The 19240-nt window shown below is 43.3% G+C and overlaps 1 protein-coding gene across 5 annotated transcripts in view; it reads left to right on the forward strand.

Annotated features, from left to right (window-relative positions):
* Positions 1-19240, forward strand: part of itsn1 (intersectin 1 (SH3 domain protein)) — a 217143-nt gene that overhangs the window by 69061 nt on the left and 128842 nt on the right. For all 5 annotated transcript variants that reach the window (XM_059650194.1, XM_059650193.1, XM_059650197.1 and 2 more), the window contains 6 exons: positions 405-468; positions 1907-2064; positions 2244-2423; positions 8954-9059; positions 11894-12003; positions 15670-15733. In XM_059650194.1, the coding sequence (XP_059506177.1) occupies positions 405-468; positions 1907-2064; positions 2244-2423; positions 8954-9059; positions 11894-12003; positions 15670-15733 (682 nt within the window). The remainder of the gene's footprint in view (positions 1-404; positions 469-1906; positions 2065-2243; positions 2424-8953; positions 9060-11893; positions 12004-15669; positions 15734-19240) is intronic.

Consider the following 19240-nt stretch of genomic DNA (forward strand, 5'->3'; position numbering starts at 1 on the left):
TCAATGCTCAATACCTTTTAGAAATCGTGCTTTTTAAAAGATGTTCCTTTTGGATGTCTGTAGTGCATGGTGTTTTACAGCACCAAAGTTGGTCTCTGCTGTTCATGCTACTGGGGAGTTCCCTCCAAACTTTCACCTCAATTTAAATTTGTGGATTTTACTTTGTGCTTTTCAAAGGATTAATGCATCCCACTGTAACTAATTTATGTTGGCACTGCCATGTGGTAAGAATATTGGTTACTTCACATGTCATGTAGTACACAACTAAGGTCTTAGAATATGCTTGATGCGTACAGTCTAATCTCTTATAGAGAATGTATCTTACATTGAGTTTGTTTGTTAATTTTTAAATTGCGTTGTGTGAAAAGTATATTGGCTGTCTTTAACTGGCCTTTTAAATTCAGGTGATCAGGCCCGAAACTTCTTCCTTCAGTCTGGATTACCTCCACCTGTACTTGCACAAATATGGTAAGTTGCAAGTATGTGCTTTAAGTATATTTTTAATGGCTAAACAATCTACACAAGAAACTTATAAAATAAGTTTTGTTCTTGAATGGTACTTTTGCAGTTTGTTTGTGGTGAAGGACTTAATCAATGATATTGATAAATCTGTGATATTTGAAAATATTGTCAACTTTATATTTGGAATTTAGTAAGAAGAATTCCTTTTATGCATTCCTTTAGAAATTAATACCATGTAAGTCTCATGCATCTCCAAGATGATTTACAGTATTGAGTAATTTCTTCAAAACGTCTTGTCGTCCGGGTGATTAAGGAAACAATTCAGCAATCTAATTGTGCCATTTTATCTGTTGGCCTCAAGTAGTTTGTAACTTACAACTTGGATCGGTTGGCCTGGCTGCTGAATGTAGTCAGTTGCTGGAAATGTGGGCAGATTAGAGTTTCTCAAAATCTGACATGAGAGAATCGTCGCAATAAGTGCTGTTCACTGGGGCGGCAGCATGGTGGCTGAGTGGGTAGCAGCCCCCCACAGCTCCAGGGACCGGGTTTCAGCTCAGCCCTCAGGCCACTGTCTGTGGAATTGGCACATTCACCCTGTGTGCTGTTTTCCTCCCTCAGTCCAAAGATGTGCAGATTAGATGGATAGGCCATGCTAAATAATCCAGTGTTCAGCGAGGTGCAGGCTAGTTGGACTAGCCTTGGGAAATAAAGGGTTAGTGATATGGTAGGAAGTGAGTCTGGGTGGGATGCTGTTCGGAGGCTTCATGTGCACTCGATGGGCCAAATAACCGACATACACGTAATTAAGTTATTTGTTAGGCAGTGCACTGGGGTTAGTCCTCTGGAATGTGACGCATAGCTGTATTTGTGATTGGAGGCGGAATGACTAAAGTGGGAAGCCAAAGCAATGGCTCTTTTTTAAAGTGTGTTTCCATATCACCTACAGTTCATCAGTGTAAAATTATTTTAATTCCTGACGGTGATGTGTTGTTTTTGTTGTGATCTCCTCGTCTTTTTGTGCCCTTGATGGATAACAGCACATATCTGTACATGGGTATTTCATGTAATTCTGTTCTTTCACCTACTTCAGTTGAAGAGTAATTTTGGGTATTGTGTCCCCACTTTTCCAGCTTTTGCTTAAAACAAACCTGCACAGTTGTACCCAGAAAGACTATAGAAATTTTGATTGTGACAGAACTATAAGAAATACTTGAGTACTATGCAAGTTAGCAGTGCAAAAGTAAAATACTGTGAATTTTGATAATGAAAGCAGAACACTGCGAATACACACCAGGTCCAGCAGAGCTGAAATATTTATTCCTCTACCAGTTAACTATGGTTAACTTTTTTAATCTCTCTGCAAATACTGACGAGATCTTCTGAATATTCACAACATTCGAATTTCCGGCGTTGACTGACTTTTTTTGTTCATTCCTTTCTGCAGGGCCCTGGCTGACTTGAATAATGATGGAAAGATGGATCAGTTGGAGTTTTCTATAGCCATGAAACTGATTAAGCTGAAACTGCAGGGTCATCCACTTCCCTCAACACTGCCTCCCATAATGAAACAAATACCAGTAGCCATTTCAACAGCAGGATTTGGTTAGTGTCATTTGTTTTACAAATAACTTTTTTGTTTTCATTGACTTTGATCACTCGATGTTAGCTATCAACTTTCTGCCAATGTCTGCCTTTATATTTGAAAGGTCAATTTTTTTACACCATAGCAACATGAGAACACAGTTACTTGACTAAAATGTCTTTTTATTCTCCCCACTAAGGCATTGGTAATGTTTCAGCAATGTCCTCAATGGGCGCAGTAGCACCTTTGTCGATGGCAGCAATGCCAGTGGTGGGTATGTCACCACCATTGGTGTCTTCTGTTCCAACAGCAGGAGTTTCTGCACTTGCCAATGGGGCACCTTCTATGGTACAGCCTCTACCTGCCTTTGCTCATACCGGTGAGTTCAATTTTGTAAACCAAGTATAGATGGTTCTTGTGTGAGAGACTGTTATAGGCAGCTGATTATTATTTTGTCTTGGTGCATTGAACCAGAACAACTTTGAAAATGGGAAAATAAATTAATTGGGACAAATAGGCTGATTACCTTACATGGATCAGCTCCAAATAACACCTCAGTCTGTCCCTCAATCTTTTTTCCCTCCAGAAATTATACCATGTACCTGTCCACTTCACTGGGCATCCTGTTAAATCTTTGCATGTTCTGTTGCTCTTTGGAGAGGAACAAGTTCTGTCTGGTTTGTCTTTACAATTTCTTAATAATAGCATCTTAATAGGACCTTGAAAACATTCCATTAGGTAACCCCACAGTCTCATTATTCCCAAATAGAGAAGATAAACTTAGCACACAAATTATTCAATACTGGTATTAATTTTGTAGCCTCTCTTTGAACCCTCTTGAGCAATGGTTCAATGTCAAAAGATATAGGTTCAGAAATTTTTCTCATGTTTGAAATTGGAAAATTATGACCTAACTTGAAGTAAGTGATGCAATTTCACATGATGTACAAGACCTACGGGTTTATAAATGCAGATCTCTGAAATAGCATGACAAGCTACTAAGTCTGTCTGTTCTAAAGAAGAAATCTTTTGCTTTAAAAATTGAGGCTCAGAGCACAGAAGTGAGGAAGTTGAGGTTAATGTTTATAAATCAAAGGTTATTCCTCAGCCGGAATATTGTCCATTAGTCTGAGTTCAGGGGGAATGTGCCAGAATAGTACAAAGATGGGTGACCTCTGTTGTGAGGAAGGACGAGATAAACACAGATTGTTTGGTTTGGAGTGGAGAATGTTAATACAGATGTCAATATCAGAGTTTCAACAGGATAAATGGTGGGAAGAACAGTTTTTCCGCCGCCTTTGCTTCCACGCCTACTTCTTCAACCAGGAACCTAACCCTCCCTCCACTGACCCCTTCACCCGCTTCCAACACAAGTCCTCCTCCTGGACACCACCCCCAGGCCTCCTACCCTCCCTCGACCTCTTCATCTCTAACTGCCGTCGAGACATTAACCGCCTCAACCTCTCCACCCCTCTCACCCACTCCAACCTCTCCCCTGCAGAACGGGCAGCCCTCCGCTCCAACCCCAACCTCACCATCAAACCCGCAGACAAGGGTGGCGCAGTGGTAGTATGGCGCACTGACCTCTACATCGCCGAGGCCAACTGCCCCCTTGATCATGACCCCACCTCCGCGCACCAAACCTTCATCTCCAACACCATTCATGACCTCATCACCTCAGGGGACCTCCCACCCACAGCCTCCAACTTCATTGTTCCCCAACCCCGCACGGCCCGTTTCTATCTCCTTCCCAAAATCCACAAACCTGCCTGCCCTGGTCGACCCATTGTCTCAGCCTGTTCCTGCCCCACCGAACTCATCTCCACCTATCTGGACTCCATTTCCTCCCCTTTGGTCCAGGAACTCCCTACCTACGTCCGTGACACGACCCACGCCCTCCACCTCCTCCAGGACTTCCAATTCCCTGGCCCCCAACACCTCATCTTCACCATGGACGTCCAGTCCCTATACACCTGCATTCCGCATGCAGATGGCCTCAAGGCCCTCTGCTTATTCCTGTCCCGCAGGCCCGACCAGTCCCCCTCCACCGACACCCTCATCCGCCTAGCCGAACTCGTCCTCACCCTCAACAACTTCTTCTCTTTCGATTCCTCCCACTTCCTACAGACTAAGGGGGTGGCCATGGGCACCCGCATGGGCCCCAGCTATGCCTGCCTCTTTGTAGGTTACGTGGAACAGTCCCTCTTCTGCACCTACACAGGCCCCAAACCCCACCTCTTCCTCCGTTACATTGATGACTGTATTGGCGCCGCCTCTTGCTCCCCAGAGGAGCTCGAACAGTTCATCCACTTCACCAACACCTTCCACCCCAACCTTCAGTTCACCTGGGCCATCTCCAGCACATCCCTCACCTTCCTGGACCTCTCAGTCTCCATCTCAGGCAACCAGCTTGTAACTGATGTCCATTTCAAGCCCACTGACTTCCACAGCTACCTAGAATACACCTCTTCCCACCCAACCTCCTGCAAAAATTCCATCCCCTATTCCCAATTCCTCCGCCTCCGCCGCATCTGCTCCCAGGATGAGGCATTCCACTCCCGCACATCCCACATGTCCAAGTTCTTCAAGGACCACAACTTCCCCCCCAGTGGTCGAGAACGCCCTTGACCGTGTCTCCCGCATTTCCCGCAACACATCCCTCACACCCCGCCCCCGCCACAACCGCCCAAAGAGGATCCCCCTCGTTCTCACACACCACCCCACCAACCTCCGGATACAACGCATCATCCTCCGACACTTCCGCTATCTACAATCCCACCCCACCACCCAAGACATTTTTCCATCCCCACCCCTGTCTGCTTTCCGGAGAGACCGCTCTCTCCGTGACTCCCTTGTTCGCTCCACACTGCCCTCCATCCCCACCACACCCGGCACCTTGCCCTGCAACCGCAGGAAATGCTACACTTGCCCCCTCACCCCTATCCCAGGCCCCAAGATGACTTTCCACATTAAGCAGAGGTTCACCTGCACATCTGCCAATGTGGTCTACTGCATCCACTGAACCCGGTGTGGCTCCTTCTACATTGGGGAAACCAAGCGGATGCTTGGGGACCGCTTTGCAGAACACCTCCGCTCGGCTCGCAATAAACAGCTGCACCTCCCAGTCGCAAACCATTTCCACTCCCCCTCCCATTCTTTAGATGACATGCCCATCATGGGCCTCCTGCAGTGCCACAATGATGCCACCCGAAGGTTGCAGGAACAGCAACTCATATCCCGCTTGGGAACACTGCAGCCCAATGGTATCAATGTGGACTTCACCAGTTTCAAAATCTCCCCTTCCCCCACTACATCCCAAAACCAGCCCAGCTCTTCCCCTCCACCCACTGCATCCCCAAACCAGTCCAACCTGTCTCTGCCTCCCTAACCTGTTCTTCCTCTCACCCATCCCTTCCTCCCACCCCAAGCCGCACCTCCATCTGCTACCTACTAACCTCATCGCACCTCCTTGACCTGTCCGTCTTCCCTGAACTGACGTATCCCCTCCCTACCTCCCCACCTATACTCTCCTTCCACCTATCTTCTTTTCTCTCCATCTTCGGTCCACCTCCCCCTCTCTCCCTATTTATTCCAGAACCCCCACCCCATCCCCCTCTCTGATGAAGGGTCTAGGCCCGAAACGTCAGCTTTTGTGCTCCTGAGATGCTGCTTTGCCTGCTGTGTTCATCCAGCCTCACATTTTATTATCTTGGAATCTCCAGCATCTGCAGTTCCCATTATCTCTGATACTTTTTGGAAGGTAATTGGGTATGTATTTAGGAATAAATTTACAAGGATTTGGGAAAGAACAAAGTAATGGATTAAGTAGATAGCTGTTTCATGACCAAGTTCTTGACATAAATTGTGGATTTGCCATTTGCCAAATGAGTTGTCACTTGTCTGATCTTTGTTACTGATCCAATTCTTACATAATCAGTGCTCTTCTGTATACTTCTGGATGGACAACTTCTCCCCTCTTTTTTAAACACATGTCTGTGCCTCTTGGGAATCCGTTTTCATGTCCTTCGTGTTAATCATTTCTCAAACTTGAATGTTCTCCTGCGGTCTCAATGAACAAAACAAAAGATGATTCTGATTGCCCTTGCTTAACAAGCTGTACATTTTGAGCATAAATTGCTAACTTTAGCAGTGTTCACATATTGGAGTACTTCACCTTGGTGCTGGAGGTGGCAGAAGTGACAGCTTATGATCCTTTGGCCTCAAATGTCCAACCTACTTCAAATTAGGGTTTACAGCTTCTGTGGTTGACAAGACCCTTGGCCATGTCCAATCCATTTTTCAGGCTTCTGCCTCACCCTTCCTTCCCATGGTGTCTCGTTGGTCCTCACTTTTCACCCGACCAGCTTCTGTATCCAAAGGATCTTGAGCTGCCATTTCCATCACCTCCAGTGGGATGCCATCCCAGGCACATCATCCCCTCCAGTCCCTAGTCAGCATCCACAGAGGGTATTTTCCCTGGAACATCCTGGTCCACTCCTCCCCCACACTCATCACTACCAAAAGCTCTGTAGCACCTTCCCGTACAATCACAGAAGGTCCAACACTTGCCCATTTACCTTCTCAATCCTGACAGTCTGAAGCCTCAGATGCACCTTCCTACACTTCATTCACTCTAGTCTGCTGTATTTGTTCACTATGTGGTCCACTCTACAATGACAAGATGCAACGCAGACACAGAAATTAACGCTAGGCAGAAGCTTTTTATTACTAAGCTAAACAATTTGCTGAACACCATCGCTCTGTCTGTAGCAATGACCCTAAGCTTCCAGCTGCCTGCCGCTTCACACCACTGTGTTCCCATGTCAGCATTTCTGATTCAGGCCTTCTGCAGTGCTCCAGCGAAGCTTAACACAAGCCGGAAAAACAATACCTCCATCTTCCACCTAGGTATCTTTGAGAGCTTTCAGGACTCAACATTTGAGTTTAACAGCCTCGGAGCATGAACAGTCAGAGTCATTCAGCATGGAAACAGACTCTTCGTTCCAACCAGTCCATGCTGAACGTAATCCCAAGCTGAACTAGTCACACCTGTTTACTCCTGGTCCGTATCCCTCCAAGCCTTTACTACTCATATATCTATCCAAATATCTTTTAAACATTGTAATTGTACCCAGGTCTGCTCCTTCCTCTGCATGTTCATTCCACACGCGAACCACCCTCCACATAAAAAATTTGCCCCTCATGTCTCTCTTGAATCTCTCTCCTCTCACCTTAATGTGACCCCTAGACCTGAAATTCCCCATCCTTAGGATTGATGGCAGTTGTCTTTTCCTATCTATACCTCTCATTATTTTATAAATTTCTTTCAAGTCGCCTCTCAATCTCCTAAACTCCAGTGGGAGGAGAAAAAGTCCCAGCCTATTCAGCCTTTCTTTATAACTCAAACTTTCCATACCCAGCAACATCCTGCTATATCTCTTCTGAACCCTCTCCAGTTTAGTAATAATCTGCGTGTAAGTGGGCAACCAAAAATGGGCACAGTATTCCAGAAGAGGCGTCACCAATGTCCTGTACAACCTCAACATGACTTTCCAACTCCTGTACTCAAAAGACTAAGCAATGAAGGCAGGTGTGCTAAATGCCATTTTTGTCATTGTGGTTATATGCAACACAAACTTGAAAAACAATTATGTACCTGCAACCCTAGGTCCCTCTGTTCTACAATACCACCCAAGGTCCTACCATTAATTGTATAAGCCCTAACCTTGTTTGTTGTACCAAAATGCAATATCTTGCACCAATCCAGATTGAACTCCACCTGCCATTTTTCAGCCCATTGACCCATTACGAAGATCTCTTCGTAGTGTTAGAAAATCTTTTTTACAGTGTCTACTTTGCCGCTAATTTTGGTGCTGTCCAAGCTTACTCATCTTGCCCCATGTTGATGATCTACCCCTGCAAACTCTAGGTATTGTTTTGTACAGAATGCTCCCAGCGCTGCCAACTCATTGTTAACAAGTGAGAATGGTTGACACTACTCAGCATTTAACTCCCTTTTTAGCTTAGCAGCAACCCCTTTTGTTCCCCCTCCATTTTTTCCCCTCTTTCTCCCCCTTTTCCCCCCACCTTCCCTCTCCCTACCCTCCTCCATATTCACTCTTTCCCTGAATCCACCCATATCAACAGCATAAATACCACCCTTTCCTTACTGTTTTCAGTTCTGACAATCACTTGACTCAAAACTTGGACTCGGGTTTTTCTCTGTACGGAGGCTGTCAGACTTGCTGAGGTTCTCCGAGTATTTCTATTTTAATTTGACTTCCAGCATCAGCAGTTCTTTGTTTTATTTTATTGGTTGGTTGTGCAGACATAATCAATTAAGAAATTTAGTTTGCATAATACCTGTAATCAGCCTCATACACACGAACTTGATACGTGGGTAGTGTTGATTGTTGGATAAGAGGAATTGCGTGGAAAGCTTTCATGTCACTTACCTTCTCCCCAACTCTAACATAAAGTTTAATATGACATGCTTTATTTGAATTAAGCTTTAGTTTTATCAGAAAATATCCCAGCGCTTCTCATTTAAGGAGGATACAGCAATGGATGCTGAAAGCTGAGCTGAGAAATGGTGAGATCAAAGGCGGAGAACCAAAAGTGCAGTTTTAAAAATAAAGCTTGGTTTTGTTACAACTGACAAGGAGATAGTAAGCTTCATGATACTTGGAATTAATTCTTGAGGCTACGATGTCAATGGATTAATGTTAATGTACTGCAGCAGGGAGGGAATGATGGATTGACATACAAAGTAGCAATGACGTAAGAATGTGATAAGGTTAGGAAATAGGACAGGAAAAGGTAACCAAGTTTGGCCAGCAGGGAACATTGAAGGATGGGGATACAAGATTGAGAACTTAGAAATTTGTTTTCATGTTTTGAACCTCCTAGGAGCCACATTGCCAAAGAGTTCTTCATTCAGTCGCTCTGCATCAGTCACTCAAGCAAATGGAACAAAACTGCAAAAGGCACAATCATTTGACATAGGAAATGTCACGTGAGTTTGTCACCTAAGCTTGAGTTTCATTTATACTGATTTATTTTGTTTGTTTCATTGAAACTGTACGAATTGCTTAATGTGCCTGAAAAGCCCAGGTAATATAGCTCAAATAATGAGATCATTTGTTAGAAGGAGCCTCACTTTAAGGGCAAGGCAACAAAATGCTTTTTTAAGTTCCTCCACTTTGCTTTTTATTTTAAAGTTGTTTGTTCAAGTGATCTATATACATCTTAATAGAACTGTATGCTTTTGCTGGCATAATGTGCCAACTTGGATACAGCTCAATTCTGATTGTCATTAGCCATATCTATAAGCTAGTTGCATAGAATGTGGGAAGTAGGGTCCTATGATGAAGTGGTAATGTATCTATGTGCCAGAAAATCCACATTCACTTCTTCTCTGCCCTAGTGGAATTTTATTCGAAATTGGCATGTCACTCCCATTACTTGCCCAATAGATTTGATTTTGTGTGCAAAGTTGTTTTGGATCTTATTTTGGTCTTGCACCCACTCATCATCATTCACAATTGCGTGGTTCATTGCTCCTTCTGATAAGGACGTAGTGAGTGCTGATCTTATTTAATGCAGAAACACTGCACTGACGAGGACTGAGGGATGACATGGCATGAAGATGATTTGAACAAAGCCTGAGCAGGAGTAAATTTATGTTGAAGTTTTATTTTTGAGAAATGCGTTGCGCTGAGGAATAATAATTGAAACAAACATTAATTATCTGTGCCTCCAGATAATTAATCTGTCGGTTCGAAAGCATTGAACATGGGCATAAATGCTTTAACACTTAAACTGAACTGACCAGGGCGAGGTGAATTCAGAAATAAATAAATGGCTGAATATCATACAGCTAATCCACTTTGTGATAGTCACAGCAAAATTTATGACATAAGGAAACATCCAACTGAAACTTGTACACGAACGGTGTTGAATTCAGTCGATATGGTTTTCTTACTTCAAGACTGAATGTTGTAGTGAGAGACTAGAAATTGATTGCCTCTTTCTTCTCTTGAAAATGCAACAGCTTGTCTGCAGATTTATTATACTGCATTGCAGTAACATTAAAAAATAGGTGCAGGGGTAGGCCATTTGACTGGCTGAATCTACTTCACCATTCAATGTGATCATGGCTAGTCATCCAGCTCAGGAACTGCTTCTCACTTTCCCTATATACTGTTTTGATCCCTTTCATCCTCAGAAATACATCATTCCCTTTCTTGAAATAAATGCAATGATTTTGCCATAACTGTTGTCTGTTGGCAGAGAGTTCCACAGGCTCGCCATGCTGGGTGAAGAAATTTTCTCGTGTCTCTCCTGAAAGACCTACCACTTAGCCTTTGACCATGATCCCTGATTCTGAAATTATCTAGTCGTAGAAAACATCTTTGCCGTAATTACGCTGTCTAGTCCTGTTAGAATGTTATAGGCATCTGTGAAATATTCTCTCCTTGCGACCCCTTTCCCCACTAATTGGTCTCAACTCCAGTGAATGAAGTCTTAATTGATCCAGTTTCTCTTAATATGTTAGTCCTGCCATCCCATGGCTCCATCTGCTAAACTTTTGTTTCAATCCTACAGTATACAGAATGACCTTTTCCTCAGGAAGGAGACCAACACCAGACACAGTACTCCTGTGGTCTAACCATGGCCCTCGAGAGTTGCAAAAAGACAGCCCTGCTGCAGTGGGACCCTCTCACTATGATGGCTAGAGTACCATGGGCCAAATTCTGGCAAATGCAAATAGGTCAGATTGGGCTGTCTGGATGATGTGAACTTTGACTGAAGGATCTGTTTCTGTGCTGTATGATACCTTGTCAGATGATTAAACGGAAATAGTCAATGGAAAACTTTTGTGCCAAGGAAGAATAGATGAATAATCAGGGTGAACCGCCATTATTGATGCTGGGTGCCACGATTAGACTGCAAACATGCCTCAAGCTTTCTAATCCAGAGATGCCTGTTGGAAATTTGTTTGAAATTGTTTGGAGACTGGCTTGAGTGCATGAGAGTTTTCTCTGTTGATCTTAAACAATTAGATTTGTTGGAAGTTACTCTTCATAGGTGAATGTTTGTTCATACAGCATTGAATTTATTTTAATGCACTTGGGCTTCAGCCAACATGAACACAAATGAGTAACTTAACTATTTCACTCACTGTTACCACAGACAAGCGAAGAGAAAAAGTTGCTGCGTCATTAATATTGCTGCAAATAGGCTGTTTTGGACTTTGTCTAACCAGTTGCCAGGCTTACAGCCTTTTCATCATTTCTTTTAGCCCACTCGAGGAGCAGACCTACCTCTCACCTCAGTTTTTGTGTTCTAGAAATGGCATGACTGACATTATGAACTTTTTTTAAAATTGTTCCGTTGGGTACAAGAACATTTTCTACCTACTGTTCAAAAAATACTCCGAAGGCATCATTCTATGGCTTTTTTTACTGAGCGTTTTTAAGTCTGGTAGTTCAAGATTAGATACAACACAACCAACTTTTAGGGCATTACATTTCTTGACGTACTCAGATTACAGACATTTGGTCACTTGCAACAAGAGAATAGTGTAGAGAACAAGCAGCACTACCTTTGTAATGCAACGGATAACTAGCATGAATTTTACTATTAAGTCAGTGTTAGTTTCAAAGTTTGTTACAATTTAATGGGCATCAAGTTTGGTCAGACTTTTTGCACAAAAGATAAAATATGTGGAATATATTCCCTTGGCTGGTTTGGTTGAAGTATATTGTTGAAGAAAACTGTCTTTAGGGAGAAATATTTTTTTTTTCTTACTGTATGTTTGACCTGTTTTATTTTGATATATTTTAGTGTGCCACCTTTGGCTGCTGGTGTAGAGTGGGCTGTTCCACAGTCGTCGAGGTTGAAATACAGGCAGCTTTTCAACAGTCATGATAAAACAATGAGTGGACATTTAACAGGTAAGAGGCAGTGTTGAATGGGTCATTGCATTTCAGGTCAATACCAGGCTTTGTTGATGAGGCAAGCACAGTCAAGTAAGAGCACCTTTTCCCCTTCTAAGTCAGTTAGTTGTTAAGAGGGCAGAGGTAGCAGTGGTGTGGTATGCTCCTCCTGTCAGACGTGGGAGATCAGGGAGCAGTCAAATGTTGTTGGCAACTGTCTGCACCAACTGTGTTTGCGTGTAGTTCCCTTCACACTGCATGGAGCAGTTGGAGTGGAAGTTGGAAGCCTTGAGGAACCGAGAGGAGGCAGAGAATGTGATGGATAGGAGTTTCAGGGAGGTGATCACACCGCAGGTTGAGTCAGGTAGATAGGTGACTGTTATAAGAGGTAGTCAGGTAGTGCATGAGTCTGCTGTGGCTACTTCTCCCTTCGGACTAGTATACTGTTTGGGATACTATTTGGTAGGGCTACCCCCTCGGGAGTAAATAGGTAGGCCTGTGGCACCATGACTGGCTGTGCTGTAAAGCAGGGTATTGGAAACACTATTGTAAACATGCTTGAGGTCCTGCAGATTGAACAAAGGAAATTGGGCAGGAGGTTTAAAAGCAGGACCTTGAGGGGAATGATATTTGGAATACTCCTGGTGCCATATGTTAGTGAGAGTATAAATATGAGGATGCGACAGATGAATGTGTGATTGAGAGCAGGAGGCAAGGATTCAGATGTTTTGATCTTTCAGATCTCTATCAGGGCAGAAGTGACTTGAGTTACAGACCAAGTTAAGTATACAAGGCAGGCAAGAACATGGCAGAGAACAAAGGAAGACAAAAGAAATTTAAAATAGTTATTTCAATGCAAGAGGCCTGACAGGTAAGGCTGATGAACTCAGCATGGTTGGGAATATGGGACTGGAATATCATAGCTATTACAGAAATTTGGTTGAGGGAGCTACAAGACTGGCAGCACAATATTCTGGGCTGCAGATGCTGTAGGAAGATTAGGTGAGAGGAGGGGGAGTGGCATTTTCGATTCGGGAAAACATCATGACTGTACTTAGAGGACATTTCTGGAGGTTCTTCCAGTGAAGCTGTATGGATGGAAATGAGAAATAAGAAGGAGGGTGACCACTTTGGGCTTGTATTATAGGCCTCCCTGTAGTCACAAAGTTGAGTAAATATCTAGGAAGATTGCAGATGATTGTTATAGGGGATTTTAACTTTGCAAGCATAGATTGAGACTGCCATTACGTTCAAAGTTTGGAAGGGAAGAAATTTGTGTTAAAGAAAACTTTCTCAATCAATATGTAGATGGCCCGACAAGAGAACTGGCAAAACTCAACTTGTTCTTGGGGAAATGAGGCAGGGCAAATGACAGCAGAGCACTTTAGGACAAGTGACAAAAGTTCTAGTTTTAGAATAGTCATTGGAAAAGGATACGCCTGGCCCACAAGCTGAAGTTCCGGACTGGGGCAAGGCCAATTTTGATGGTGTTCGACAGGAACTTTGGAAAGTTGACTGGCAAGGCTATTGGCAGATAAAGGAATGCCTGAGGAGTGGCAAGCTTTGAAATGCATGATAATAAGAGTTCAGGGGTGGTATATTCCAGTTTGTTTGAAAGACAAGGGAACACTGGATGACAAGAGATAACTGCTGAAGCAAAAGGAGGAGGCATCTGTCTGATATAGATAACTGGGATCAAATGAATCCCTTTAGTTTTGGGGAAGTAGGAACACCGTTCAAGAAATCAAGAGGTGAACAAGGGAACATGAGAGAGCCTTGGCGTAGAAAATTGTGGAGAATTCAAAGAGATTCTTAAAGTGTATGAAAGGCAAAAGAGTAACTAAAGAAAGAATAGGACCACTTAAAGAAAAATAAGGCTACCTATTTGTGGAACTGTAGGAGATGGGTAAGATCATGAATGAGTATTTTGTGTCAGTATTTACTGTGGAGAAAGACATGGAAGATAGGGAACTTGGGGAAATAAATAGTGATGTCCTGAAAAGAGACCACATCACAGATGAGGTGGTGAAGGTCTTTAAACACAACTGTGGTGAACTAAACAAGTTAAGGAAAGCATCAAATTTGAAAAAGTGTGCTGTTGTGCAGAGTTGAATGGCAGGTCAGATGATTGGTCAGAGTATAAAGAATCACCAAAAAGTTAATCAGGGTGAAGACATTAGAATATGAGCGGAGGCTCGCTATGAATGTAAAAATGGATGAGTAAAAGGTTTTCTACTGTGTTGTGTAAGTAAAGTTGGTCCTCGAGTGAGAATGGGGAGTTAATTGTCAATAAGTAAGAAATGGCAGATGAAATCAATCAATATATTGCTTCTGTCGTCACTATAGAGGACCATAAGATGCAAGAGTAGCACAAGGTCTTCAAGTGCATCAAGTCTGCCCCATTGTCCAATGAGATCATGGCTTATTTGACAATCCTCAACCAAAACCCTAACCCCCTCTCCTGCCTTTGCCCTATAAACATTGCTTCCCTCAAAGATGAAAAGTCTGCCCCTCTCAGTCTTGAATATACTCAGCCTCAAAGGCCCTCTGCAAGTAAAACAAAATTGCACGGATTCAATATAAAACCATAAGATAAAGCAGCAGAATTAGGCCATTTGGTTCATTGCATCTGTTTCACCATATGATCTTAGATGATGTGCAAACTCCACACAGACAGTTGCCCGACACTGGAACTGAACCTGAGGCCCTGATGTGTTGAGGCAGCAGTGCTAACCACTGAGCCACCATGCTGCCCAAATGAAACAGGATGGATGCATGTCTCACTTTGAGAATGTGAGAAGAGCACATTGTCAGTTAACACGCTTCCTCAACCCTGTTTCACCCTGGAATGATGTGGTACATGATGGGAGTGGCCATTGTCATAAGGAAGTGCATTTCAGAGAATGTATCTCCAATTGCCATTCGGTTCTTTTCTTATTGCTTGGTTTTCGATAATGATTTCCTTGTTCTGGCATAGCAGAACATTTTGCAGTGGCAAACTTTCCATTGTCTCAAGTTACCATGTCTTTAAACCAATTGCTATTGATTGCAGTGCTTATTGCACATTCTGGTTGTATCTGCATTTCCGTTTTGTTTACAGCTGCTCATTTTTACTGGCTGAAGTCTTTTTGTGGACTGCCAGTGATAAAATCCCATCTTGAATGGTCAAGTGTAAGAAGCATTGCAGGAAACGCTGAATCCTCAAACTCAAAGCTGTCCTTTTACTCATTCTCACATTTTAACAATGCATGACAAGATATCAACTTGACTTCTTGACATTGTTTTTTTTTTCTTTCTTTGACCTTGTGTTCATTCTTTTTCCCTCATTCCACTGCAACTCCTGTTTTTTACCTCTGATCATTTTCATGAGTTTTTGTTTTAACGGTCTCAACATCTGCCCTAAGCATTTAGTTTCAGATCATGAGAAGCAGTAGTCATACCTAAAAGTTGCAGTCACAACTGAGTATCTTCCCTCTTGAGAAAGTATTTTCAATTCATCCATCTTCTCTAGTTCTGTCAAGTGCATGTTCCTAACTTTTTCCCAGAAGCTCAAAATCCTGACTGCTGTGAAATTTCATGACATCTTCTGCCTAGAAACCTGGGGAATTGCAGGAATGAGCAGAAGTGCAAAAGAAATTTTACAATACCTTGAACAATACTGAATGGAAAGTTTTCATTTTACAGGCCCACAGGCAAGGACCATCTTAATGCAATCCAGTTTACCACAAGCTCAGTTAGCATCTATATGGTAAGTACATTTCTAATAAATCATTTTCAAACAAGTTATTGCCTACAATTTATTTCTCAAAGGGATGATTGCTTTAACTGTTTTGTTTCGTCTTCAAAATGTGGGACAGATTTCTTTTTAAAATAGGATCACTTTTGCCCCTTTCACCATATCTTCTCCCATCCATTTTATTCTCCATAAATAATTGCAAACCAAAAAGTGTACAGGTTGTTGCTGTCGTTTGTTGGTAGCAAAGTGAATAATGCTTTAAATTCCCATATCTTTGCCTTACATAGAATATAGTATTCAGGAGCAGTGACCCTTTAAACTTTCTCATTCCTTTGTACCAACTCTGGTTCCTTTCGTTAAAATGGTGACTGAACTGATTGTGTTTTGGGCTCCACTTTGCAATGCACCTAACGCTTGTCTCCCTTACCTTTTGAAACCTCTGTCTAATTTGGGTCTTGAATAAATTTCTGTGTTCTGTGAAAGAGAATTCCCAACGGTAATAACCCACTGGGGAAAAATGAAATTGTCTATTTCTTCACCTCTTAAAAAGGAGATTTCTTATTTTTAACCAATTTCTCCGAGTATTGATTTCTCCGACAAAAGGAAACAGCCTGCAGGTATCAACCCTTTCTACCCAGCTCAGGATCTCATGTCTTTTGGGGGATTGTACGGTGGATCAGTGGTTAGCACTGCTGTCTCTCAGTGCCAGGTACCCAGGTTCAGTTCCAGTCTCAAGTGTCTGTCTGTGTGGAGTTTGCATGTTCTCCTCTTATTCAGTGTGGGTTTCCTCCCACAGTCCAATGATGTGCAAGTTTAGTTGGATTATCTATGCTAAATTTCCCATAGTGTTAAGAGATGTGCAAGTTAAGTGCACTTGTCAAGGGAAATGCAGGGTTATGGGGATTGGCTAGGGGAATGGGTCTGGGTAGAATGCTGTTTGGTGAGTTGGTGTAGCCTTGTTGGGCCAAATCGCCTGTTATCATAGACACTATGATAAGATGATCACCTGGCTCTTCTGAATTGCATTGGGTATAGGTCCAACCTTTTCAACCCTTTTCCATGAAGTAAGCCCTTCATCTCAGGAATAAGGCAAGTAAACCATCTAGTGCTAGCAGTCTTGGATGTTTCAGAACTTGAATTGATGTGATCTATCACTGACCAAAGGTGAAACATTTGGTCAATTTTATCTTCCTTCAAACCAATTATTCATCTGTGGTGCAGAAGGTTAGGTACTGATCTCACTTTTGTATTTGCGTTCAAATCAAGCCAAATGTGATGGGATGAAAGGCTTCTTTGGTGAGAATCATGGTTGTGGATGAAACTTGTTTGAGTTGTTTCAAATTTTTTGCGCATCCTTTAGTGTAAAACTTATTGTAATCAGAGACCACATTATTTTTAGTATCGCAAAATTGGATTGTTGCTCTTCAAGCTAAAGAGCATGTTGAGAGACAGTAGAGGGAATTGTGCCTTGTCTTTTCACTACGCCTACATAAAGACTATCCTTCGTGTTTGTGATTTTTTTTTTGCTCACTTAACTGCATCATGTAATGACAACAGAGAAAATAAGCAAATTACAATAAAACATCAGTGTGGATAGAGGCAAATGAATTATAATAAAATTGAAATTTAATAGCTGGTTATTGCATTGAAGATGTTGGATGAAATACCAATTGTACAACCAAATGTTGTCATAATTTTAGAGAACAAAGTGTGGAGCTGGATGAACACAGCAGGCCAAGCAGCATCTCAGGAGCACAAAAGCTGAGATGCTGCTTGGCCTGCTGTGTTCATCCAGCTCCACACTTTGTTATCTTGGATTCTCCAGCATCTGCAGTTCCCATTATCACATTGTCATAATTTTGTTTACTCGTTATGGAACGTGGCCAGTATTTAGCAGCCTTCCTGACGAAGAAAACCCAAGGAAAGAATTCTTGGCTCTATTTTAAGCACGTTCTCACCCTGGCTTGAGAAAGTAAAAACTTTGAAGTAAAAGTTATATGGAGATCAAAGGTTGGTAAGGAACAGTAACAGAAAATACCTCAATTGAAATCTGTACATAAAGTCACACAATTTGTGGTTTGAGTTTGTTTTAGAGATAGTAGAAAGTGCAGATGCTGGACAGTCTGAGATAACAAGAGCTGATGAACACAGCACACAAAGCAGCATCAGAGGAGCAGGAAAGCTGATGTTTCTGGCCTAGAGCCGCCTCCAGAAATGGAGGGGAAGGGAGTTCTGAAATAAATAGAGAGAGAAAGGGAGGCGGATTGAAGATGGATAGAGGAGAAGATAGATGGAGAAGAGACAGACAGGTCAAAGCGGTGGGGATGGAGCCAGTGAAGGTGAGGAGTTACGGAGGAGATAGGTCAGTCCAGGGAGGACGGACAGGTCAAAGGGTTGGGATGACGTTAGTAGGTAGGAGATAGGGGTGGGGCTTGAGGTGAGAGGCGGGGACAACTGGGCTGGTTTTGGAATGCAGTAGGAGGAGGGGAGATTTTGAAGCTTGTGAAGTCCACGTTGATACCATTGGGGTGCAGGGTTCCCAAGCGGAATATGAGTTGCTGTTCCTGCTCCTGCAACCTTCGGGTGGCATCATTGTGGCACTGCAGCAGGCCCAGGATGGAAGTGTCATCTGAGGAATGGGAGGGGGGAGTTGAAATGGTTTGCGACTGGGAGGCGCAGTTGTTTAGTGCGAACTGAGCGTAGGTGTTCCACAAAATGGTCCCCGAGCCTCCAGTTGGCTTCCTCAATGTAGAAGAGGCCACAACGGGAACAGTGGATACAGTTTATCACATTAGCACATGTGCAGGTGAACATCTGCTTGATGTGGAAAGTCATCTTGGGGCCTGGGATTGGGGTGAGGGTGGAGGTGTGGGGGCAGATGTAGCGCTTCCTGCCGTTGCAAGGAAAAGTGGTGGGGCTGGAGGGGAGTGTGCAGCGGGCAAGGGAGTCACGGAGAGAGTGGTCCCTTCGGAAAGCAGATAAGGATATGGAGGAAAAAATGTCTTTGGTGGTGGGGTCAGAATGCAGATGGCGGAAGTGTCGGAGGATGATGCGTTGGATCCGGACATTGGTGGGGTGGTATGTGAGGATGATGGGGATTCTGCTTTGGTTGTTATTGCGGTTAGGGGCTGTGAGGGATGAGTCGCAGAAAATGCGGGAGACACGATTGAGGGTGTTCTTGACCACTGTCGAGGGGCAAGTGGCGGTCCGTGAAAAACGAGGACATCTGAGATATTCAGGAGTGGAATGCCTCATCCTGGGAGCAGATGCGGTGGAGGCGAAGGAATTGGGAATAGGGGATGGCATTTTTGCAGGAAGGTGGGTGGAGGAGGTGTATTCTAGGTAGCTGTGTGAGTCGGTGGGCTTGAAATGGATATCGGTTTCTAGGTGGTTGCTAGAGATGGAAACAGTCGTCCAGGAAGGAAAGAGGTATCAGAGATAGCCCAGGTGAACTTAAGGTTGGGGTGGAAGGTGTTGGTGAAGTGGATGCGCTGTTCAAGCTCCTCGTGGGAGCATGAG

This window comes from Stegostoma tigrinum, chromosome 12, assembly GCF_030684315.1.
Source record: "Stegostoma tigrinum isolate sSteTig4 chromosome 12, sSteTig4.hap1, whole genome shotgun sequence".
Classification (NCBI taxonomy): Eukaryota; Metazoa; Chordata; class Chondrichthyes; order Orectolobiformes; family Stegostomatidae; genus Stegostoma; species Stegostoma tigrinum.